Here is a 26,583-nt window from a genome sequence, read left to right as displayed (position 1 = left end):
GAAATTAGGCACAAAAAATAGTAAATAATAAAGGCACAAAAAAACACAAAATAAGCACCAAAATCAGGCATTTATAAAAACACATGCAATATTTAATAACAACGGTGTACTCCATAGTTTCCTATGCATCAAAATCAGGCATTTATAAAAACACATGCAATATTTAATAACAACGGTGTACTCCATAGTTTCCTAAACTTTTCGTTTCAGCTCCCCCTTTTTCAAATTTTTTTTCTTCTCATTCCCCCATTTCAAGTCAGCCCATAGGATCCTATACTAAATCCAAAGCTTCCACTGCCCTGGACCATTCCATTGCCACCCCCCCCCCCCCAAAGTAGTATAGAGTAAACACTGGTGTACTCTATATCAAATCAATACAGCAGTTTCCCAAACTTTTTGTTCCATCGCCCCTTCATCAGAAAATTTTTACTCTCATCGCCCCCCCCCCAACGCAAGTAAACCCCCCATAGGATCCCATGTTAAATCCGCAGCTTCTATCGCCCCTCCCCCCCGGACCATGCCATCTCCCACCAGGGGGGTGATATTACCCACTTTGGGAAACACTACAACATACAATGAACTAAATGTAAGCAAGCAAAATACAATGTGAAATCAAAGATAGAGTTTTAGCCTAACAGCAAACATGAAAAAAGTTTTATACATGTATAAAAATATATACTTTGTACTTCATGCTATAATAAATAAATTGCTGTAACACGTAACTTGCATCAACATTTTTTAAAGAAAAATTTCATTTTTCCCCAAGCACAATTTGATATCAAATAAATATGCATGAGTTGACATTTTAAATGGTGTAATAACAGTAATATCTATAAATGAGTATAATACAAAATAAGTATTTTCTCCACAGTGTACATGAGATGAAGCTTGAAATAACTAATAAAAACCCAAACAAAAATGATCAAATTTACTTTGAGCTTTTTGAAGCACATCTTTTAAGCTGACCATATACTATATGTTTTTTTACTCTACTACTATACAGTCGAATCCTGTTATAACGAACTCCAAAAGATCGGAGAAATCACTTTGCTGTAACAAAATTTTGTTATAAAGGAATTCTAGGTTTTTACATTGTTTTTATGTACTTATCTGGGCAACTAGAAAAGTGTTCATTAAAATAAGATTTTTGCTATAACGGTATTCGTTAAAACGGGATTCGACTGTATATCAAATTATTTTGGCACAGTAAAGTAACAGTAGATTCTCTCAAAAATATTATTTCTTTTGCCATGAAAACTTCATTGGAAATAGCAAAAAAAATTCATAAACTAATCCCCATGATTTTTTAAGGGGCAAAAAGGTTTTGTTTTTACATGAAGACTCCAAACATACAAATGAGCATGTCACTACATCCAAACAAAAACATCATACTTTTTTCCCGCACACAAACCAGTATGCTGAAAAAAATCAGTGAAATCAAAGGTACAGTAGTTTTTCAATTTGGAAAAGTTTGTGATTTCTGGCATACTGAATAAAGCACAATTTTGATATTATTCAACTTTTCCAAATGTTAATGAGTTTTGATAATAATTCAATAAATTTATATGCATTAAATTAAAGTTACCTTATCAACCGCAACCCAACCTTTTTTTCATCACCTTTCATTACCTTTCTCACATCAACTGTGAAAGTGCATTTTACTTTCATTTCTTGAAGTAATTTTTTCATTAAAGAGTCAATTTTAGAAAAATTCCTTTGAATGTGTTCTTAATTTTGGTCTAGCAGTTGCTAAAGTTCAATCTATGTGACCTTGTGAAGAGACTTCTACGTTTGCACGAAATTTGATATATTTACTTCAATTCATAAAAAAACTTAATTGTTGAAAAAAAAAAGTTCAGCTAATTTTTTCCAGTTCTGGAAATTTTTGCTTTATCCTCTGACCATCAACTAAAAACTATGGAGGGTCTCTTTCTGTCATTTAACCAGTTTTATAACTTATCTTTCTGTTTCAAAAAGATCTTGAACACTTAACCGTGTGGTATACTCAAATACTTAGATGAGTCACTAATATTTTTACTCAAAACTCATGAAATTTTTTAACATAAAAAAGATTGAATTTTAAAATTCAATCTGCACTCAATAGCATATCAACATGTCCTCATTCCCATTAATTATTTTCAGTCACAGCTAGAAATTGAACACATATGAGATAAACAAACCAACTACTATTTCTGATCACTTGCAATTAGGAAAAGGTATTGGGAAAAATACAATTAGGAAAAGGTTTTTTGATGGATACTGCATATTCTTATAATGAACCCATTATATATTGTAAATGTTATTCCAAGAAACCCTTTCAAGGTCAAGTTGTATTGAGAATATCAGCTACATAAACAAACACTGAATTTTAAATTACCAATCAAAGATTTAACTTTATTTATTTTAAAGATTTTTTATTTTGCCAATCAAATGGACTTGAAAAAATAACTTTAAAAAAAAAAAATCTTTGTGTTAAAGATAGTCAAGTTCTGAAACAATGGTTTGACATTTTCAGCATGCCCTCATCATGTTCTGGCATACTGCAAAATGCACTGGCATACTGTACCTTCATGAATATAACAAAAATGGGAGAAACAGAATGTAGTATTCTTAATTTCCTGATCCAAATACAGCAGGTTCCACACAACAACTCGATTTCCTTTCTTTCCTTAAAGATAACTCTATATCCTGAAAAATGGTGACAAGAAAGGTTGGGAAATAAAAAATAATGAAAAAAAAGGCTTCTTGAGCACGGCTAAATGATTTGAAACCTAAAAATATATTTATTTGTATAAAAATAGACTTACATCAATTTGGTCTTTGTCAGCTTTACAAGTAGCTGGTGCTTCATATGCATTATCATCACTACCAACATGGATGGAAATTAACTGTAGAAAAAAATAATTTAAAATTTAAAAAAAAATTTCAGAAGTCCAATTGTGGCAGTTTTATATAAAAGACATATTTTATTCAGAAAGCACTAAATGTCATTGCCCAGTGAAATACATTTTTTATAGACTAACAGGAATTCAGATCGAGGAATACAGTAAACACTAATTTTTACAAATGTGAACAATTATATAGTTTGTAAAATCAAAACTTTGTAAATGTTTAAAAAATTTAAAACTTTGAAGAAATTAATTAATGAAGAATCAAGGTTTGCCAATATGATTCATGCATCAAAATTCATTTTACTCTAAATTTCATTGAGAAGTGAAAATACTCCTTCAAATTTTGGAAATTTTTCTGGTTTTTTTTTATTAAAAAAAATACCCCTCTTTTTTTAAAACTATCCCTTAAAATTTTGGAGAGGAGTGAAATTTACTCTTCGAAATCATTTTTCCAGATAACACTGATCAGAATGCATCCCAAGGCTAGCAAATGTCATAAATAATGAGAAATTCCAGTGGCTGTATATGACTTTAGGTAACTAGGATACTTTATATGGAAAAAATTATATATAGGCTTACTTTTACATGATTTTTTTTTAAACAAACCACTGGTTTAAAACCAACATGGTTTAAATCAAACAACCCGATAAAGGATCATTTTTACTTACCACTTTTGGATTAACATTCCCTTTTCTTGAAATAAATTTCTTTTTCTTGGACATATTTTCTGGAGTCTAGAAGTAAATGAATGTGCACTCATCATTTATACAGTGAAAATCCTATACAAGAGTACTCGCTATAACAATAACTAATCCAAAAACCCTGGTAAAGCATAATTTTTACTTACCACCATTGGATTAACATTCTCTTTTCTTTCAATCAATTTCTTTTTCTTGTGTTTTTTCTTGGGCACATTTCCCGGAGTCCAGAAGTACATGAATGTACACTCAACATTTATACAGTGAAAATCCTATACAACACAATACCCACTATAACAACAATCATCTACATATACAGGGTGTTGCCTTGAAGTGAGGAAAAACTCAGAGGGGTGATATTATGTATCAAGAGGAACAAAAATTGTCATAGAACATGGTATCGCAAATAGCGTTTAGTCAGTGAAAATCGCAAAAAACACTCATGAAGGGTGTGACATTGAGTGGGACAAAAAGGCCAATAATAAGTAGAAAAAAAATTTATTTGACTAAACGTGATTTGCGATACCCTGTTCTATGGAAATTTTTATATTTTTTGATGCCTAATATCACCCCTCTAAGTTTGTGGCCACTTCAAGGCAGCAACCTGTATAATAATTACTCCCTGGTTCACACACAGATGCACTTTTCATATATATATTCTATCTACAACAACAACTCTATAATGATGCATTTTACTTGTCTGTAGAATATTGTTATGTAAGCGTTTCACTGTACTATATAAATATACAGTAGAACTTTTTTTATCTGGCCTGACTGAGATGAGTCAGTCCAGAGAAAATCAGGTTTATCAAGGGCAATCGTGAAACCAGAGCAAAATTAATTACTCATATATTGTATATTGAATATTTTATGTTTATAGACACATATTGTGCTACACAAATACTATCCAATTATAGGGAGATTGTGATTTATGCAGCAAATAGGAACTTAAATATTAATTGTTGCAAAAATATACACGTAAGAAACTGGATTTTTTTAAAGTCGGTTAAAGAAAACATCCTGTTCTAGAAGAACTGTATAAAAGTACCATTGTATGAGAAGTACTCTGTATACAATACAACCAAAAACAGGAGGTCTGCATATATAAACATCCTGAATAGTAATTATTTCTTTTTTTAGGGATGGGACGAATAGTGATTTGACCGAATAGCCAAATGAATACCTGGTTGATGTTTTGGTCGAATATCAATTTCCAAAAATTCATCACAATTATAGATAAAATTGGTGTTTTTAATTGAAAATAAAATTATTGATAATTTCAGATGATTGATAATGAATTATGTAATTGATTATTTAAATAAATATTAAAAAACTGGTTATTGAAAGATTTTTGTTCCCATGATACTGAAAATTTAAAAAAAAACTGATGAAGTATTTTATTTTAATATTACTTACAGAATCATAAATTTTTAATTTATGCAAAAAATTATAATTAATATAATTTTTTAAAATTGCTTAGATTTACACAGATATTCAAGATATTATAGCTGAATACCTAAGCTTTATTCGGACGGACCGAATATTCTGCAAATAGCCCAAATACAGTATAGCAGATGAATATTCGTCTCATCACTACTTTTTTCATTTAAAGAAAACATGAATATAATAAAATATACTAACATAATAGAATTTCTCATTCTTTGTTACCAAAACTCCAGTGGACAAACGTGTTCTCTGTAACAAAAACAAGTATATTTATACTTTAATCAAAGTTATGTGATCTTTCACTGTTTTCTATGTTTGGATAAGCAACAAAAACTGCAAAACAGTGGATGAAATTATTTATTAAGGTAAATCCTTTAAAAATATTGTCATGTTTTATCATGTGTATAATCCATGGATATACATTAAAAAAAAAAAAAAAAATTTCTTTATGCAGATTATACACAGTTGCATTTCATCTGCAGGTTTTTGTTTCTCGGGGAATTCAAATAGAAATAAATATTTTCAAAATTAATCAGTAAAAACAATTTCTTAATGATTCATACATAGTGTACAGATGTGAGTAGAAAAATCAATATTTTTTCTTACAACCACCATGACTAACAACCCCCCCCCCCCTTTCATTCTTTAATATATTTCATTATTAATTCATGTGCAAATTACACAATACTGTAGACTTTAGCGGGGCTTGATAAATTGCAAAAAAATTTAGGCGTCAGAAAACATTTTCAGTAGTCAAACATTTTTTTTATAATCTGCAGATGCCAATTTTGGTATGTTGAGAGAAAATGTCATTCTATAATCCAGGACTTGACTAATCCTAAGCGCCAGGTGCTATAGCAACTAAAAAATTAGGATTAGCATCTATAGAATTTTCTGTATGTGGTTTGCTAAATTAGAGTCTAGACAACACAAAATTTTTGGAATTCATGCCAGCATATTTATCAACATGAAAGGGGTTGCTATGTCCTGGAAAAGTTGAAATATTTTTTTTAAAAACAGGTAAAAAAATATTTATTTAAACTTTTCCAGGACATAGCAACCCCTTTCATGTTGATAAATATGCTGGCATGAATTCCAAAAATTTTGTGTTGTCTAGACTCTAATTTAGCAAACCACATAAAGAAAACTTTATAGACGCCAATCCTATTTTTTTAATTGTAGCAACTGACGCTTAGTATTAGTTAAGCCCTGGATTATAGAATGATATTTTCTCTCAATATACCAAAATTGGCATCTGCGGATTATATGCAGGAAAATGCAGTAAAAAAAACTTACATTTTGTCTGTCTCATAATTTTCAAAATCTTTAACAAAGCATTCAATACAGTCTATATAAACATAATGGCACAATACAGTGGAACCTGTTTAATCCAGACACACACACACACACATATGTCGAAAAGAAAATTTCTCAACCAGAGACTGATGTTTTCCTTTACCCAAAATTAGTTTCAGCTATTTCTATCATACACACATCACTTTATTAATTTTCTTTAAAGGTAAATATGAATCAAAGTTCTTGAAAAGGCATTTTACTGCTATGAATATTAAAATTTAGAAAATAAACAAAACTTGATCCATAACCTGGATAATTAATTCCCTATTCTGGAATCACCTATGTCGAGAGGAGTCTGAATTAGAGAGGTTCTACAGTATTTAAAGAAGAAAATTAATGAATTGCAGTACATTTAACAGACCCTTCTCATCACTTTTGACCTCACCTATTTAAAAGAAAAAGTTCAATGTACAATGTAAATAGTGGACAAACAGTACAATCATTGCCTCGAATAGTGGTTCCCAGCCTGGGGTTGCAATCCTGGGATATTCTAAGGGTCATGCAGACACGTGAAAATCAAAAGAAAGAGTAAAAAAAAAAAAGAGTATAAAAAAAAAACTAGCTTGGTCTCTGACAAGAACAAGCTAGTATCAAATCGAACTCATGAAACCTCTGAACAGGGGCATAAGCAGAATCAACGATGGAGACCCACACTGCTTCTGGGGGGAGGTGCAAAGAATTTCTTCCAGAGAATTTTGAGATACTAACCTCCAGAAATCATTTTAAATTAATTAAAATTGATTGAGATACCATATATAAGACTATTCTCTTCCAATATTTAATTTTTTTTACATAAATATTAGAACTTTAAATTTTGATTGTCTTGGGGGGGGGGGGGGGAGGAGAAGAGCAAGGGCTGAACGTTGATCAAGTGCTCGTGAGCACGAAATCAGACATGAACATTGAGCACTCTGGGTACTTCAGGGAGCACTATGGTGCTCGCAAGCAATGGGTTAAAAATGCCTGTCCTGTAGAACATGTCTGAGATGCTCTTGGGAGGGCAATTGCATCTCCCCATCCCCATGGTACATCTCTTCCTGTGTTATAACTGTGTATTCCTACTAAATTTCATTAAAATCTGTCTATTAGTTTTTCAGAAATTCGACATAATGTGCTAATTCTCTAATTTTGCACGTGAGTGTATTATTTTTAACATGGACAAGCACCGTTTCATACAGAAGAGAAAACTAAAATTTAATATCTTAAGCCCCCAAGTAACCCAAGGGGAGGGATGGAGTAATTTTTGCAGTCTACAATATGATACATCCAGACTATCAAGTTCTCTTCCCATCCAACAGGGCCCTGACTATGGAAGAGTAAATAATCCTTTGCCTCAGAAGACCAAGACTATCCCACAAGAGTGATATATCAAAACTTAATACTTTCTATACTAATATATTTCTCGAAGCAGTAGGCATTGTGAATGAACATAACTCAAAGTAGGAAAAAGACCATCATAAAAAATATATATACCTTTACTTGAACTTGCCTTGGTTTCCTATGAAATAAAAATTTATCTTAATTTTAACGTAGAGAATTGAAAATTCAAATTAGAGAATTATCATGATTCCCTTACAAAATCACATATTTTTAAATATAAACAAAAAAAAAAATTCCCATTAAAAATATATTCAGTGATACAACTACTACTACTAAATCAGACATGCACCTCATCCATATTCCTCTGCGGAACTTCTAATGAATTAGAGCATGTTATAATGTGTGTGTGTGTGTAGTGAACCTTCTGTGAAGTTTGTTTCTGTGTAATGCTTGTTATGTGTATCAATTTCTTAAACTATAAGTTTTTCTCAACTCGTAGTGAGTGAATAATTGTAAAGTTGTAGGCTTGTTGCTTTCTACGGCGAGACTTTTTAACGGGGAGATAGGCTCGAATTCGTGCCTCCAAGTTGGGAACCACAGAAATTATTCAGTGATACTGTATAAAACTTTTGAATTAGTTAATTGGTGCTTCAAATATTTTAAACTGCAATCAATCTGTAAGGCCAGGATTACACTATAAAGGTTTGATAAAAGTTCCTTCATAAAATTTGAAAATGCAACTGATAAGCACATCGGTTATATTTCAGGGAATGTAACCAATATTCTTATTGATTGTTTTTTTCAAATTTTGTAAAAATCTTCTATCAAACTTTTATAGTGTAATCCGGCCTAAAAGCAACACATATACAAAATATGTGTGTGAGAACTGCTTCATAGTACTATGAAAAATGCTTATTCTTCCTTGTTATTACACAATATCAGCGTCTGAGAGGTGATTGATCACCTCCTCCACAAAAACAAGAGTAAACTAAATTTTAATATCTTTTAAGACCCCAAGTAACCCAAAAGAGGGATGAAGTAACTTTCGCTGTCTACAATACGATACATCTAACTTTCAAACATTCAAGCTAAATCAGATATATATTTTTAATTTTTTTTATTCCATGTGTAAGAAAATAATGATCACACTGACAAAAATGTTTTCTCATGTAGACAAAAGTTTGTTTCGTACTTGGGGTGATTAAAAAAATTGCAACAACTATAAATCAACTGTAGGATGTGTAAATATTTTACACAAAAGTTAAATATATAGCACTGGTTATCATTGCAAGCATTTTGGTAATGAACCACACTGGATTTACTCCCAAAGTAAGAAGATCATTTGTTTCGTAGGCAATTAAATTTTGCTTTGTAATTTATCAATTTTACGGATTTTTATAGATGCTCTCATTTATTGGTAGCTTCACATTCAAAATGAACTATGTAGTTCACTTGAACTAGTTCAATAAAAAGATCTCAAAAGAACAGTTCCGTAAAAAGAACGACTTTGCCCATCACTAATTTTGATAATGACGTGTTGCAGGAGATGCCAAAATATGACTACTATAGTAAGGACATGATTTATTTAGACATGGAAAAGTTTGTTGTATGATGAAATAAATGTCTAAATTAATATGGAAAATTCAGGGCTCCCACTCAAAACATTAGAAAAAAAATAGGATGGGGGACATCAACAACCCCCTTAGACAACATAATTATAGAATAATAAAAAATCCCTAATTTTTTTTCCCTCATAGCACCAAACACTATTTCAGTATCCTCTAAGATTGACTCAAGCTAAAACCAAATGACAGAAATGACTTGGTTACAAAAATAATTTTTGGCCAAAACAGGGTACTAATTTGCTGAGCATTGTAAATATTGTTTATGACCTTGCATACATGCCCTAAAAATACATAAGACAAATAAATGCTACAAACCTAGAATAGGCCTATGTATCTAACTGCTTTGTTATGCAAACTGCTGTTTCACCTATACACAAAATGTGGATCATAATTTTGAATGATGAATGTTAGTTACTGTCCAAGACCATGAAGTAGTAAATACAAATTTATTTTTTCCACCCAGACAGAAGTTTTTAATGACTGCTGCTCTACTGGTTGAGCTCTCAAACTAAGCAAATGAAAAATTAATAAACCAAATGGGCCACATACACCCCTCCCCAAATAACCTTGGAAACGATGCAATTTCTGCTTTGGCAGAATCATTAATTGCAATCTACAACATTTGTGATATTTGGCAATGTATCAATGATTCCCTCCTGAATTAAAATCAATTACATGAATTTTGTTGATAGGATTTGGTAAAAATGTAGGAAAAGTAAGAGCCCTGAAAATTTTGTGTGTGCCATGCCTAATGTCAGAAGCATGTCTCAATTTAAAAAACATCTAGTTACTTTACAACAGTGTTTGCCAACCATTTCGGTGTCATAGACCTCTTGTAGTAGATGTCAATGCTCCATGGACCCCCCCCCCCCCACATAGCATCAGAACATCAATTTCAATGCCCTCCTATAAAATCTAAATTGTATTGTTTTTTCAAATTTGTGTATCACAAAAATGGATTTTTTTACAATTCCACAGTACCAATAGTGTCATTCATGCAATGGTAGTAAGTGAAAATGATCCCAGAGGTCATTACAAAGTACTTACAGACCACCAGGTTGAAAAATACTGCTTTACACATTGGCCGAAGCTTGAAGTAGGCCTATATAGGATGTAATACTATGAGCTCTGGCTTGCCAGTTTGCGAACTCACCAAACTTCAGACACACATACTTCCATACCATTTACATAATAAATATCTAATTGTTATCCAAAACACATGTTTATTTTTTTTATAATCAGGCATGTAACTTTTTTATTACTCCTCACACATAAAACTGAATACTGTTTAAAAAAATGATTGTGTATGAAAGGAATGATCGTACTAACCAAAACATTTTTCTGTGATGACAAAAATTGGCCTCGTATATATAGCTGAACACTATTAAAAAATGAGGAAAAAAGGTCATTGGATGGTACTCAATAACAAATTTATTTTTCTACTATAAATGAAACAAGCCACAGACATAGAAAATTTTGAAACCTTAAAGAACGAAAAAATTATGTTTAAGCCTAAAACATACTTATCATATAATCAGATTTTTTTTGTGAAGTTCATACTTTAAGCACTAAATTTTTCTGCAATGATGAAATGAAATAGAGAAAATAGTTTGTCATTATTAGACTTATTGTAGCATCTAAAAAAGAAAATACTTAAACATATAATATGACAAATATATAAAATATGACTGCAGAATTTCTTTTTCTGCATCATAAATGACGAATAAATGAATTTGTTTTGAGTTAGGTATATATATATGTGTGATGCTTCCTTCAACACAGGATTATTGCTTCCTCGTGAAAGTATAAAACACACTAAATCTTTAACCTCCAAGTTTAATTTTTTAACTTCTTCATTGAATATGCTTTTCACTGTTACCTAGGTAATCTTTCAAAGTAAATGACCATAAATTAGGGTTGTAGAGTGCAGTTTGATAATATTAGTGTAGTTTTTCCCCCAGAGTGGTTTAGTAATTTGTTTTGTTGGAGGGGAGGGGGGTTGGAACCGATTCTGCAAATTTTCACATATGGTCCATAAAAATGAATTTGATTTGAGATTAAAGACTTATTCGAGTACCTCAATCTGAAAGTGTGCAAGACAACTACAAAACCTTGCTGAGTGGGAGCAAAGCAAGAAAAAATAAATTAGCAAATCTAGCAAACCTAATGCAAATTCAGCAGTATACATAAAACTGACTCTCTGATGAACTGGCTTTATAATCGCAAAAGAGACAAATGCAAAATCTTTGTGGGATATAAATTAAGGAAATATTTCCCAGAATGGCAGATGACCATTTGATGACTCCCATTTGAAAAAGTCTCTCCACAGAGAGCAGGCAGGCCTACAACACGATACTCACAAAACATGAAAATTCAAGCATTTCCATCCTTACTTCAGAAAATGGAAGCCAGATGGCAGCATGAACACGAAACAAGCGCAACTCAACAACATAAATACGTTAGGGCCAAGCATACACTCAGAACATGCGTTCCGGCATGTGCCGATTCATTAGAAATTCCGAAAAGGAATGTGTACGAGGTACATGTTCGGTTAAGTAGTAGTATAGCGAACTCCAAGAGACCGGAGAAATCAGTTTGTTATAACGAAATTTCATTATTATAATAATCCAGGTTTCTGCATTTTTCTATGTAAACTTATCTGGAGGATTAGAAAAGTGTTCGTTAAAATGAGATTTTTGCTATAACAATATTCGTTAAAACGGGATTTGTGACTGTACTTGATAAAAAGCTTATCAGTGATTATATCGCCTTCTGCAGAGTATTTTATCCATTTTTCTGCAAATTTGCCTTTGGTTTTTTCTGCTATGCTGTTACAATATAGAAACTATTTCTCCCTGAGAACTAGGCAGATAAGTTACCCATAAAGAAACATTTTCTTACCGATGAAATGTGGAATGAACTTCACCAATCTTGATTTTGTAGCCATTTATTTTTGGATACATTTCAATATCAAATTTTTCAAAGAGTTTAGGTTCATAATTTTCTGGAGTGACTAAAAAGTAGAAAAAATTGGATATGTGCAGTAGAATCTTTCTTTCTTAAAATTGACAACAAAAAAATCATTTCGAGAGTTTTCTTGAAAACTCTTTATCGTTCCTCTTCTTAATGTAAAAACTGAGTTTTCACATAAAGAAAAAGTACAACCCAAAAAGCAAAAAATATATATATATACATCGAGGAAATTAAAATGTGATTTCTTTTACATACATAGTCAGACCGGCTTATACCAGTCAGAAAAAACAGTGAAACTACTTATGTGAAAATTATGTTATCCTCTTCACTTCATTTTTAGTGGTTCCAAATGATTTTATATATAATGATTTTTTTTAAGTTAGGGTCTGAGGAAGAGCCGTCTTAAGAACATCATAGAGCCTCCCTCCATGCCAAGTGATTTTTCTGTGACCCTACCTGGCAAATTCTCGAAAAATTCAATCACTTCTCATTTTTCTGAGGTTCCACTTCTCTTGAGGTGCCCATGTGTAGGCACTGGCCTGGGGTACATACTACGATATGAAAATGAAGGTTTCAAATAATAAAGCATGAAAATAATTTGTAGTTGACCTCTTGGTACCATGTTTGCTCAAATGGCTCCTGTAAATAAAGTGTGATGTAATATGTCATGCATTTCATTGTGTGCAGAGTTTCTCCCACTTATTTTGATGAATGAAATCCAGTACAACTACTCAATATCATTATATTGTGGCAAACAGACAGTCATCACTGACCACCCAGAGAGAGACCATCTTGGGATGGTTTGAGCTCTTTCTCAAAGGGATAAATAGTCTTGGAGAGCTCGTATCATAACAGCACATACACATGTGTGTACCTAATTCAAATGGTCCTAATAAACATATTGACCCAAATTAATTAATTCAATTAACTAATTTTAATTTTTTGAAGACATTTTGACATACAATAAACACAAATCAGTTTTAGAAAAAAACCTTGCACTTTGAAAAAATTATTTTTTTTTACTTTCATCATTGTACAGCAAAGTGAGGAAAATGTTTCCTTTCTTTGGCAAAGGCTGAAGAAGTTTAGTCAGATCTTTCATATTTTTAACAATGTTTTCCAATTCATTCAGGCTCTCTAATTCATTTTGTGAGCTAGAAATAAAATTTTATATTATGGATAAAATAAATAACAGAGAAAGAGATGTTATAATAAGTTGAAATATTTCATAAAAATAAGTATTTTTAAAATACACAGTAACGCATGTAAATTGACTAATACAGTGATACCTCAGCTCACATTCCAACTAATTACTAATACTTAGGCTCAGATGATTTATTCCGGAATCATGTTTGTTAGCCGAAGCACGATTTGCCATAGGTTTCTATGGAAAATTGTTGAATTCGTTCCAGTTTCACTGCCCAAAATTTCAAGATAAGTTTTTTAAAACATCAAGAAGCGGTATACAAAAGACAAAACCTGATTGAAGGCTGATATGAACAGTTTCAAAAGTAGACAAATGAGAATTTACAGGAAGATGAGGTACAAAAGATAATTTTATTTTACACTACGCACACACAGCCAATACCAGCTTTAGTCTACTAATACCATATGAAGGGTCAAAAGGGAAAAAAACCAAAATTAATGTTTTTGCAGTTTTGTATAGCTCAGTACCATCTCTTTCAACCACATAAAAACACCAGAGGTAAAAATGCTTTTATTTATTTATACAATATTGCGTGGCTGAGGCCTATACAAGGGAATGCGGTGGTGGAGTTTGACAGAGGAGACGACTGATGTTACAAAGGAAGTCAGACACTGTTATTCGCTTATCGTACGAGGAAAAAGAAACTAAATTTGAAGCAATCTGTGGATGCAAAGATGGGTCTCAATTTTTGTCAATGGTTAATTCTTTAAGAAAAGTATGAAGCTGGAGTTATAAAATTGGAAGTGTCAATATGAAAATGGCCATGAAGGATTTTGAAAAGAAAAGTTAATTGAGAGAGATGTCTATGAGTGAAAAGCGTTTGTATATTATATTAAGTTGGCACCTGAGTTTAGTGGTGGAGGCGGAGAATTACCAACAGTTAAGAATGAAGCGGGCGAATTTATTTTGAACTCTAATTTGTCTATGTTTGAGAGAGTATGGAGAGTAATAAAGGAAGAAAGATATGGCATAAGGGGGAAACATGATTTTAGTCACACTGTGCAGATATAAAAATGCTCAGAACCCACAACATGTGGAGTAGAAACGAATTTGTGACATGCGTAGAAAGCGATATTTGAGTGTGTGTGTGTGTATATTTGTTTTGCTTTATTGATGTGTAGTTCATGCTGTGTGCTTATGAATTTCAGGTTAGTTTGTATATCAAAGTATCACTGAGTATAGATTTAAGTTGTGTTCTAAATAAACGTCCTATGTAAAGATTCTAGTGGAATGGATGGAAGTTACAAGTTGACAAGAAACGATCCTGTAAAACCCATCTCCTTTCATAGTGATTGACTGTAAACAAGAAATTTATAAAGCTTGGACAAATTTTTTTAAAGCCTATATACCAGAAAAAATGTCCAGTGCTGACAAGGCCAATCAGATGCCTTCATGCAGATAGTTCTACACCACGTTTAGTGTACCACCCTGTTCCAGTTTCTTCCGTAGTCGCACCAGCCATGAAAATACTGTTAAAAACAAGCAAAAAGGGAGAAAGGACCATCAATAAGAGAAAGACAGGTCTATTGAAGAATTGGAAGTTTTGTGCAAGGTCCCAATCTCTCTTGCAAAGTACAACGATCTACAATATTTAAGAACTTTATTAACAACTTGGCATGGGATGAATGTGAGAGTGATAAGCAGCTGATGACTAGGGCTCAGATTTCTATGTCTGCATATTTTTTACTTTTTTGCGTTTCGCTATTTTTATGTGATAGAGCATATTTTCACAATTTTAGAGCATATTTTCACAATTTTAGAGCATATTTCATAATTTTCGATAAAAAATAAATTTTTTCCACCCGATTCTAATCCTGCTTCAGACTGGTTTTTGCAGTTCCCACTTCTGATGAGAGCTCTTAGGGTTAGGATTTTTATGCACTAAAAATGGAACATCATTGCTGATTGGTAAAAATCCTGAAATTTAGGTTTTTCAACCAATCAGCAATGGCATTGAATTTTTGGAGCATAAAAATACTAACCCTTCAAGGACACTGGTTTGTGGCTGTAAATAGATAAATCATCTGAATCGGTGTGAGTGATGGTAACTTGTGGGAAAAATTATCTAAAATTGGTAAATGGAGGAATTTTAAGCATTTGTGGAAAATTTTGAGTTTCATCAAATAAAAATTAATTTTGTGCAATGCTTTTCTAAACTAAATGCTGTACTTAGCTAGGTGCTTTCGCCTATAGATGGCAGCACATTAATTCTGAATTTGTAGGGAAAAACTTACTTAAAAGGGAAATTTTGGCTGGGTAAGATTAGTTCGTAAAATGAAGAATTTTTGTTCATACAATAAGTAATGGTTCAAAATAATTTAGACTGCATCAACATTTCTCATTTTCATACTATTTTGCTAAAACTAATGCTATTTGAGATAGGAATGAAAAAATTTTGAGGACATATTTTTCATTTTATAAGGCATATTTACAGGTTTTTTAAGAGCATAAATGCATTTTTTATAGACCATATTTTAGAAGTTTTTAGAGCATAAAAATCCTAGCCCTAATGATGACGTATACTTCAAGCATATAAACGACAATGATGACTAAAGATAATAAACTTTTTTTTCACTGAATATTTTTCTGCACTGACCACCAATACTTTTTCATCTCTACTTTTAACTTAATTCATCATGCTATGACCAAATATAATTATTCAAACTTATGCAATGTGTATGTATGTTCAGTTTCAGATTCCTGCTCAAACTACAGGTTTGTGGAGAATGAAGCCAAGAAAAAAAAATTTATATACAACTATTTTTTATTTACTTTTTAAAAATAGTTTGGTTTGAGTTTTACATAATACTTACAGTGTAAAATTTCTAACACTGTAATTAAACCAGATTTAAAAAAAAAAACAACTTTGTTTTATCGACTGAAACCATTCCCCCCAACATAGCTTTAGTTTACTAATACCTTATAGGTTTAGTCTACTAAAGCTGGTGTTGACACAACCCAGTTGAGTACTTAGGCATCTCCATCCATGTGTAATTTGTTTAGCTCATTTCTGTGTCTTATACACAGATAGAAAAGATAAGCTCTTGGAATGTCTAGACTGTTCAGTTTGATGCTAAAAGTCTTTCACTGAAACAATCCATGCTCTGAAAACAGTTTTTTTAATGTATTTTCTATTTTACATGGAAGACTCAAAATTCAAATTTGAAATGATTTAAAAACTTTCAGAAAGAGAAGTGGAGATACATCTGGAAAAAGATTCTGAGGTGGACATGAGTTAATCGGGTTCAAGTTACAATAATTCTCTGTTGATGATTAGTGCTAAAATTCAGCTCAGGACACGCCTGTTTTATGTTAGCATGTGCATCCATATCAATGAAAATTTTCATTAGCTGAATCCGTATTCATTAGCCGAGGTACCACTATATTTGTTAAAATAGTGGTTCCTTACGATTTACGCATGGTAGCACATTTCAGTAATAAATTCGGATACTTTTTTTCAAAAACTTTTAATTAGTATTTAAAATATAAAAAAGATCAGAGAGAACCCTTTGGTTGTGTCAGAAAAGCTTTTATCACATTTTGGACTACTGCTACTACTAAACTACACATGCAACTCGTAAATATTTCTCTGAACACTTCTAATGAATTAGTGCATGTCTAAATGTGCAGTGTATGTGCTCTTCACCAAACATGAAGTTTGTTTCCAAGGAATGCCAGCTATGTGTTAAAGGAGTGCTACCTCCTGTATTTCAAATTCATAAGCAAACAACTTGATAATTATTATTATGTCTATTGAACTAATTACAAATGTTATAGGTCTGATTGCTCTCTGCGAAGAGACTTTTTAAAAAGTCAAATGGGAGATCAGCTTGCATTCGCACCTCAAAGATAGTGAGACACAGCAAGGGCCCACTGTATTTTTTTGGAGATGAGCTTCTATGCTTTTGGAATTCCAAATGAACATAGCAAAGAAAAAGAGAAAAAGAGTTTTTACAAAAGCTCAATAGAAACTTCAGAACCTACTTCTTGGTCCTAAGGGGACTATTTAACCATACATTCACCTCATACACATTTCTTTGCAGAGTTTCTAATGAACTTGTACATGCAGGAATATGTTGTGTGTGTGTGTATATGGGTGGCCCTAACGCATTTATGTTGTCATGGTTATGCTTGTTTCATATTGTGGTATGTAAAGGGACCAAATTACAGAGTTTCCCAGACAATCAAACTGTTTCTATTTTATAAACCAACTCAGCTAATGTAATTTCATATCACAAAATGTCACTGAATTATTCTTTAACCCGGGAGGACATGCACCTGTAGTAGAGACACAAATGCTTGCATAGAGTACTGGTGCATTAGCTGCACTCAAAATTCAACTTCTTTTCCATGTGAAATATTTTAGCTAGAAATTAAATTCAATTCTTCAATCAATCATTTTATTGAAATTAATATTAATTTACCTTTATAAAAATACAATTAACTATGCAAATCTTTTATTTTTCACAGTTTATCAACCACATCTACAGCCTCTTTCGTCGCATTAACCAGTCATCTGGCCAAATAATTTCTCCTTTTTCCCTTTTTTGTTTCTTTTTAAAAGTTTGAAGCTAATAAAATATATGTACCTGATTAAAATTTTTTTTATGAATACATTGAAACTGGCTCCATGTTCTTTACTGTTTTTAAATCATAAACAAAAAAATATATATTATAATATATTTAAATATATAAAATATATTATAATTGAAATAATTATACCAAAAATTGGCATGAAGTCATACGTCTTCGTAGCTAGATGACTGGTTAAGAAGCCCTTTGATAATTATTGCCTTGATGTGAACCTTTGTGAAACAGAAACCTTTCTACAACTGATTATTATTTCAGTCTGATATTCTATTTCATAAAAGTTCCACTGTAATTAATGAAGTAAAAAAAAAGAAAACAAATTAGTGATGTAAGAATAAGAATTATTCAAGGGAATAGTTTTAATTTATTTAAAACAAAAAAATTATCTTACTTTTGAAATGATGCTGTAGCATAATTATAATCCCATTTAACAATCAGTTCTTCCATTGGCTATTTTGAAAAGACAACAAAAAAGATAAGGTATGAACAAATGTTATATAACAAAAAAACAGTTTTTCTTTGTTCCTGGGTTGTTAGTATTTCTGTGTTTGCTTAGCTTTAATAATGCTGAAACTGATTATTTTCTTCAAACTTTGCTTTTGTGGTGTGGGGACTGATATTTAAGAATTGGTAATTTACCAATGGCTGACTAGAATTGTGAAATTGACAAAAAAAAATCATGATTTTTTACAGAGCTGCGACAAATTATTTAATGTGACCAATTTTCATAGATGATGTTAACGTTTGTACATTTCAAAGATTACTCATGTGAAATATTTTTCAGTTTTTTTTCAGTATTTTTTAAAAATTTTAACATCAGATGACACAATTCCAAACAAGGAAAAGCTGTGATTGTGACTGGATATTATTAGACATTAGATATACATCTGAAGGTTTTGATCGCAAAAATCACCAATCAAAATTTTTTTGTTTGGCATAACTTTAGTTTTGGTAATAGGCAATAGCCTATTACCAAAACTAAAGTTATGATTTAAGATGATTTAAAGGTGACGATTGGCTGCATTTGCCATTGATTTCGATGAAATATGGTCACATTTAGGTAAAGTATGAAAATTTTTTTAGATCAACTGGTAATTCTAGGGAAAAACTGCTATACTGCTATTCACATAATATTTTCTTGACACTTCCTTACAACTCACATAATTCTGCTCTTTAGGTATTCAAGATATACCTCCAAACAACAAAAATTTGATTTCCTGAATTCAAAAGCAAAATCACAAACATAAAACTGTTATTTTTCCTTTTTAATCATGTCATTAGAAAATGGGGTCAGTTATCCAGGAACAAAAGTCTTGTTATGTGGTGAAAAAAATCAAACATTATTTGCTAATCAAATATTTACAACGTTTCTTTTAAATTAAATACTTACAATAACCCCTCATTATATCACACATCCGGGGGGGGGGGGGGAAATTGAGCACGATATACAAAATCCTGTCTGAAAATGTATGCTTACTAAAGCTTTTAAAGTTAATTACTTATATATACAGACCTTGTATAAACCTGGTCCTTCAGTGAACTGAAAAAAAAAGTTTTTAAATTAAATCGACCAGCACAAGTGAAGTTAAAATTATACAATTCAACATATTAAAAAAACAATACTATCTCCACATAAAAAACTAAGAAGTATGGGGGTTATAACTGAAGAAATATTATGAAGTAAACATCTCTAACCAAAAAAATATATATTGAACTGGAGAAAAAAATTAGTTACAAAAACATACCAAGAATCTAATTTCATCCAACTAAAAAAAAGAAAAACATGACATTATCAGGGGAGAAAACCAACAAAAATAAAATGCATATTAATTAAAACCTGGAAAAAATATATGTATGTATGTATGTATGTATGTATGTATATATATATATATATATATATATATCTACAATTAACTTCCCAAAATCATGCTATAGTAAAATCATATAACGCAAGGAATACTGTACTATAAAATGACCATTTTATTTATTGAAAGAAAACTATTTTTGATATAATCTGTCTTCTGAAATCTGACAAAAACATTTAATGCTTTAACTTAATTTTAGAAATTGATTTTACTTTATTAACCAATTTTATTTTTTTTCACCTTGAATATATATGCTATATGTAAGGTGGATGAATAAGTACATCCCTCACAGGTATAATAATAAGCAAAAAAAAGTAAGGTTGTAAACTAATACAAGGTACCTAAGATAATAAAACCATGGCAAATAGCAATTTAAAAATGTAAGCATAGTAAAAAACAAATTTAGACTGAACTGAAAACGATCAAAGGTGTAATAAATATGAGGAATTATAACTAAAACATCATATATTTTGTTATTTTTTATATATTTTACGATGAATCTGCTGCATATGAATGAATTAGTAAGATTACACATCATGACAACAACTTTGAACAATGAACTGTTGAGAGAGAGAGAAATAGGTTACATACATATCCTTTGTTGACTCCTATCAATGAACTTTTCAAAAGTTCAATTATTTGTATAACCCCATCTATTTTGCAGTCCCTCTTTAGCAGTTCAAACTTGGTGAATGGATCAGAATCTATATAAGCACAGACAAAAAAAAGCTATTTCAAATCAAAATGTTTAAATAGTCACATATGAAGTTACAAATAAAAATACTATGGCAAAAATTATATTAATTTTTTCATATTTGGTAAAAATAGGTAAAACTCCTCTTTAAGAAATTTATTGTGACCCACCCTCTGAGCCATACATGATAAAACCATAGCCCGAGGAACAAATGTGGCCCTCTGGGTTACCTGATGTAGCTGCTACCTTAAAACCTAATTTCGTAAAAAATGAACCAAGCGGCACATTCACAGATCGCTTGAGTGACCCATGGCACAGTTCCAGAACACTTTCCGGTCCTTGACACATTTGGAGATCGCTTAAGTGATATGTGGCAGTTTTAGAGCACTTAAGCTGTACCAGTGCAGTTTTACATTACTAAAGTTACTCGCTGCACATTCCGAGATTACTTGAGTGATTCGTGGCATAATTACAAATCACTCATACACTCACTGATTTGCTACACATCTCCAGAACACTTAAGCTGCCCACAGCACATTTCTAGAACACTTCAGCAACCCTAACACATTTCCAGATCACTTGAAGGATCTGTGGAACATTTATAGATCACTTAATTGACTCTATAGAGGACATATCAATGGGAAGAATCTTAATGCAGGTGCCCACAAACTAGGAAAATGGTTTTTCCTGTTTTTGGCACACTCAGTAAAAATGCCATTAACAATAATTTATATTTTTATAAAGGATAGTTGATCCACGTAAGCATTATTCAAACCACACCCCCCCCCCTCCATCGAAAGTCAGCAAACTCAAAACCCCATCCCCTTGTCGATGCTAATGTAATACTTGAATGACTCCTAATAGTTAATACAAGCAAATGTTAGATTATTTTACTGAATGTATCAGTCAAGTTAAACAGCATTATCATCAAATGGACTTAAAAATTATTTAAATTTGTCTTTTATGAGATGCAACATCACACGTCTTTTATGAGATGCACATAACTGCAAGCACTGTTATAATTGGTTCAGAAAAAAAAAATTTAAGAAAAAATGGTCCTTTGATTAAAAGATTACAGACCACTGATATACATAATATGATGCATATTGCACACATAGTGTATAAATAATTTTCACATTTTGAGAGAGAAAGAATACCCGTAATTCCATAATAAGTGTTGCGATTGAAGGAAAGGAAGTAGGTTGGTTTGCTTGAAACATTTTTGTGGAATATCGTCAAGATTAAATGAAGATTCCTCAAAATGACCAAATATTTTGGTTTATAAATCAGAAAGTCTGTAAGATGAACATTCATAGCCAAGGAGTGGCTATGTATAACATGTATCAAGGAAACAGTTATTTTCCGGATATTATGCTGAGGTGAGCTCGGAAAGAAAAGTCATCACGTCTCCGCCGGGACTCGAACCCAGGCCCTCTTGCATACCTCAGCATAATATCCGGAAAATAACTGTTTCCTTGATATCTCTGGCTGAGAAAAAAGCCATCTATATCTCTCTAAACCGTCCCACCCGGGGGCCATTTCCTGAAGTTAAGAGAGGCTACTAATGCCTCTACTTCAGCGCCTCACGACACAGTGCGTGAAATTTGGAAGGCAGATTCATGTGTCTCCAGTGGTGTAGATGGTAGCATGCTTGCCCGGTATGCAAGAGGGCCTGGGTTCGAGTCCCGGCGGAGACGTGATGACTTTTCTTTCCGAGCTCACCTCAGCATAATATCCGGAAAATAACTGTTTCCTTGATATCTCTGGCTGAGAAAAAAGCCATCTATATCTCTCTATAACATGTATGTTTGTTCTGAAGAATCGTTGATTCACATTGAATCAAATATTACCTTCAAATAAAATATATTAAATCCATAACACTTTGCAAAAACAAGCATCACAAACCATGAAGAGCTTTTTAAAGCAAAATTGAAAATCAGCTCATTGATCTTTGAGGTTGGGTTATGCTTTATTTCATATCACATTTCCAGTTTACAAATGATTGGACTTGTACTAGGTGTTTATGAATTGAATTGAAAATGATTCTCACCTTCTGTTTCTGTCTCCCAGAATGCTTCATTCGGATAAGCATTCATCAACTTCAAGAATGTGGATATCAATACACCCGCAGTTTTTTTAAAATAAGATGCTGATGTTGATACAGTGCTTTTATCAGAGTTTTTCAACATCTGAAAACATATTGATATAATAGGCAAGCATATTGTGTAACTAAGCATTAATAGAAAAAATATATACAAAAGTTAACACCAGCATGTAACAGAGAATGAAATATTACCTAAAGCTTTATCGGCAATGTGGATGACTTTCTCAAATTAAAATGGAAAAAGAAATGTAAATTCCTCATTTCATTTATTTCTCTTAGTTTTTAAATCACGAAAATGAAACCGTTGCTTAGAGTATAAGATAATCAAAAGGTTTGAGTAAACAAACAACTCAAAATACAGTGCTCTACTTTTGATTGCCTCAAGTTAATAGCGTCTCAGCTTGCAACTAATCAGCACTACAAGCAACAAATATTGGCCAAATATGTTTCAACCTGCAGGCAAATATTTAACTTATAGGCAGTAGTAGCATATGCAGTATGAAGCATAGGGAGCCTGTGCCTCTCCCAAAGATAAGGCTTTACTTTGAAAACTCTAGCTTGAAATGCACAAAGACAAATAATGTCCCATCGAAAAGTTTACTTCAAGACACAAGTTTTCATGATACACGCACAGGCCTATTCAAAAATAACCTAAAACTTGCAACTTAAGCTTCGGAACAATTGTAATATAAAATGCCCAGGTGCTTCTCCAAATGTTTTATGAACATTTCTCTATTTTGTTGTATTTACTGCCAGAGTAGGAGATATTTTGAAATGTAGTTTTCATCACAAATAAAAGTAAAATAAAAATTAACTTTTGAAATAGAATTTTAAAAAGTATTTCTCATAAAATCCATTTTAATAACTCATTAGTAATTACCTCTCCGACATTTTGAAGCCTACACCGAGAAACTTGAAAAGACATATCTAAAATGAATAAAATAATCATTTATGATTATTATGCATAATCACCTTATTCATCACATTTACCATAACATATATATAATATTTTTATATTATACTAGCTATAATACCCAGCACTGCCCAGGTTTTCTTCAATTTCTGGGAGTATTGAAAAAGTGACAAACTGCATTACTACAAATAACATTATAAAGGCATATAAAATATTATACATATACTGACAGCATTAAAGTGATAAATCATTGTAAAGACATATAGCATGTCTGAAACACATTGCTATGGAACCATGGTAACCAAAGTAAACATTTAGAAAGTGAGTGTTGAGGGCGAGAAACCATTGTTGCCTGACAGTTTTTTGCTCATTTCGGACATTTGCCCAGCTCTGACAAACTTTTAAATTAGCCTATATCGTTCAAGTAGGATCCCATTTGGTATATATGCCAAATTTGGCGACGATCAATCTAAAATTGCAGATTTATATAAAGAACATACACACAGACAGAAAATCAATTTTACATATATAGAATTATAATATTTTAGTATAATATTTACGAATTTTATATAATATTTTTGGAATTATAACAGTATATCTACACACATACGGCAGTGAATCCATGGCTCCCATATGGGGGGGGGGAAACTTGGTTTTTGGTGAGACCAAGATACTGGCTCCTTATATTGGTTTTCAAGAAAATTCAGTTTCACACAAATACTAAAAAAATATAAGATCTGAGACACCCTCCCGACCATCAGCCTTTCTCATGAATGGGCCATGGTATTAACAGCAGCTGTTAAAGTGTCAGTCACCCCAATTCAAAATCTTATTTCATGTAGTAGACCAGGGCTGGACAAATCCCAGACACAGTCAGGTCGCCATGGCACTAAAAAATTGGTATTGGCGCCTAAAATTTTCTTGTGTAGTCAATACTAAATCACAGGCTGAGAGCGGCACAAAATATTTGGAATTTATAACATTGAATTGTAGGACCGGACACACCCTCCCCTTCCTGAATAAGGGTTCGAGTCCTGTATATACGGGATAACTGGCAACTTTCAGCCCCCTCCATCTTTTTCATGTTGGTGCCTCTGCTCTTGATCAATCTTATGGTTGCTCCCATGCTTGCACCTACCCAATATTTCTGCCCATGAGTACCTGCGACCGATATAATGTAAATTCATATACAGGGTGGGCAAAAAGTCAGTAGAAACTTTAAAAATGAACAGCATTGCTAGGTCAAAGGAATTTTTCCTAAGACCGGGGAAAAAACTAAAAGAACAGCCAATAGGTGGCACTGACATACACACGTCAAAGAAAATTTACGCAAATAACAAACAGAATGGCTCTAAATCATTTATTACAGTAGTAAGTGTTCCAAATGACCGACCACCACCACAGGGGATAACACATTGTAGGCGAGCCATAAATCCAGCAACAGCAGAGTGCAGCAGGTCCACATACAGTATTAAATGGTGAATTGGTTATGGATTAGGAGCGCAAGTTCTTATAACCGTCCCATTTGCATATTTCCACCGAAGTTTCTCGTACCAGCACCACCTATTGGCGGTTTTTTAGTTATTTTCCCCCATATTAAAAAAATTCCCGTCACCTAATGATATTAACCCTGTAAATTGTTTTTTCAGTTATTTTTCCGGTTTTTATTCATTTTTAAAGTTTCTACAGACTTTTTGCCCACCCTGTACATGAATTGACATCAGGCCTCCAAATCCTTTCAAGTCTATCTCCATCTATGGCACACTCTTTCAGTTGCTCACATGCTTGCATACTCCCTAGATCACTCTTTTGGTCACTGACCTAATCCCCTGAATTTTTTGCCACAAGACAGGCAAATTTATGGGGTTTTTTTCACACTTTTCTCATTCTATTCTAATTTTTTTGGCCACTCGTTCCTCAAATTTGAAGCCCATAAAACTTGTCACCTTGATCTACAGCCCCATTAGCCCCCCCCCCCCCCGTAAATACACCCCTACCTGCAAGTTCAAGAAAATTCCAACCATGGCCCTTTACATCCTGGAGCAGAACCGTAGTATGCCTTCTCAGGGCTCCGGGCAGGCTTCTCCTTGGGGCCCCTGTTGAAAGGCTCATTATTAGGCAGAACAAACATTAAAATTTTGTGGGGCCCCATTCGGCTCGGGCCCAGGGGCAGTGCCCAAGTTGTCCCAGCCTAGTTATGGTCCTGGCCTCAAAACTACGATCTTTGACAGACCTCAAGCCAGACTTTTCACGGGCCCTTCTATAGTGCATTTATAGCATGAAAAAAAATGATGGCAATTGTCTCGAGCGCTATCAGTCCCAACCTTGTGGGGAGAACCCATGATTCCAACACCAAAAGCATTATAAGCAAAAGTCTGAAAACTCATCTCTTCATTGAGAATTAATACAATTTTCATTGGTGAACATAAAAAAAGTAGATAAAAATGGTATTAAATAATTAGTTGCTAATTAAACTAAAAGTATTAATTAGTTACAATATTACCTGGAGCTTTCACAAGTAGCATGTCTAGCTACGTGGCTTGAAATGCACAAACAGACAGCGTTGCTGAAAAAAAGTCATATTTATGATCAAAAAGCAGACGATCAAACAATGTATATCAAAAAATTAAAATTAGTAGACTTGATATCTCGTCTGCTTTTTTTTTTATTATTCAAATTAATGAACATGTTGCACTTCGAATAAATTCAACAACTATTTCATAAAATAGGGAAAACAATAAAAACAATAATTGATTATAATTATTAATCAACAGTAGTTATAAAAATAAAACTCATGAAATTATAAGTCTTTTTCCCCTCTCCCATTGAAACGGCGGTCCAAAGCTTTAGCAAAAACTCCATTGACTTTGAACAAGTGTTCTGGACGGCTTTGACAGCAAA

At 32.4% G+C, this 26,583-nt stretch overlaps 1 protein-coding gene across 3 annotated transcripts; it reads right to left on the bottom strand.

The window, feature by feature from the left end:
- Positions 1-72: 72 nt before the first annotated feature.
- Positions 73-26,539, bottom strand: LOC149068899 (uncharacterized). Of its 3 annotated transcripts, XM_089251008.1 has the most exons (16): positions 26,475-26,539; positions 26,186-26,248; positions 23,650-23,696; positions 22,716-22,854; positions 20,563-20,675; positions 19,852-19,872; positions 19,620-19,646; positions 18,498-18,556; positions 13,333-13,463; positions 10,666-10,717; positions 7,865-7,889; positions 5,231-5,284; positions 3,739-3,861; positions 3,560-3,625; positions 2,808-2,888; positions 73-2,688 (listed from the first exon to the last, which is right to left on the bottom strand). In XM_089251008.1, exons 2-16 carry the CDS (start codon positions 26,205-26,207, stop codon positions 2,611-2,613), a joined length of 1,038 nt encoding a protein of 345 aa, XP_089107134.1. In that variant the 5' UTR covers positions 26,208-26,248; positions 26,475-26,539; the 3' UTR covers positions 73-2,610. The 3 variants fall into 3 exon arrangements, with proteins under 3 accessions (XP_089107134.1, XP_089107136.1, XP_089107135.1); XM_089251010.1 differs by having other exon boundaries at positions 3,739-3,816; positions 26,186-26,534; XM_089251009.1 differs by lacking the exon at positions 19,852-19,872 and having other exon boundaries at positions 26,186-26,534.
- Positions 26,540-26,583: the final 44 nt, after the last annotated feature.

Source organism: Pholcus phalangioides, unplaced genomic scaffold (assembly GCF_987345545.1).
Source record: "Pholcus phalangioides strain wild (caught in Gottingen) unplaced genomic scaffold, Ppha-v1.0 ptg000024l_1, whole genome shotgun sequence".
Lineage (NCBI taxonomy): Eukaryota > Metazoa > Arthropoda > Arachnida > Araneae > Pholcidae > Pholcus > Pholcus phalangioides.
The sequence above is the reverse complement of the archived record's forward strand: the minus strand, read 5'-3'. Positions and strand labels throughout refer to the sequence as shown.

Excerpts from the sequence above, each read along its gene's own strand:
- LOC149068899 (XM_089251008.1), bottom strand. The coding sequence starts at position 26,207 with ATGCTACTTGTGAAAGCTCCAG. Across the intron at positions 23,697-26,185 it reads GCTACTTGTGAAAGCTCCAG|ATATGTCTTTTCAAGTTTCT; the intron begins GTAATATTGTAA and ends TATTCATTTTAG. Across the intron at positions 10,718-13,332 it reads TTTGCTGTACAATGATGAAA|TGTTCAGCTATATATACGAG; the intron begins GTAAAAAAAAAT and ends ATTTTTTAATAG.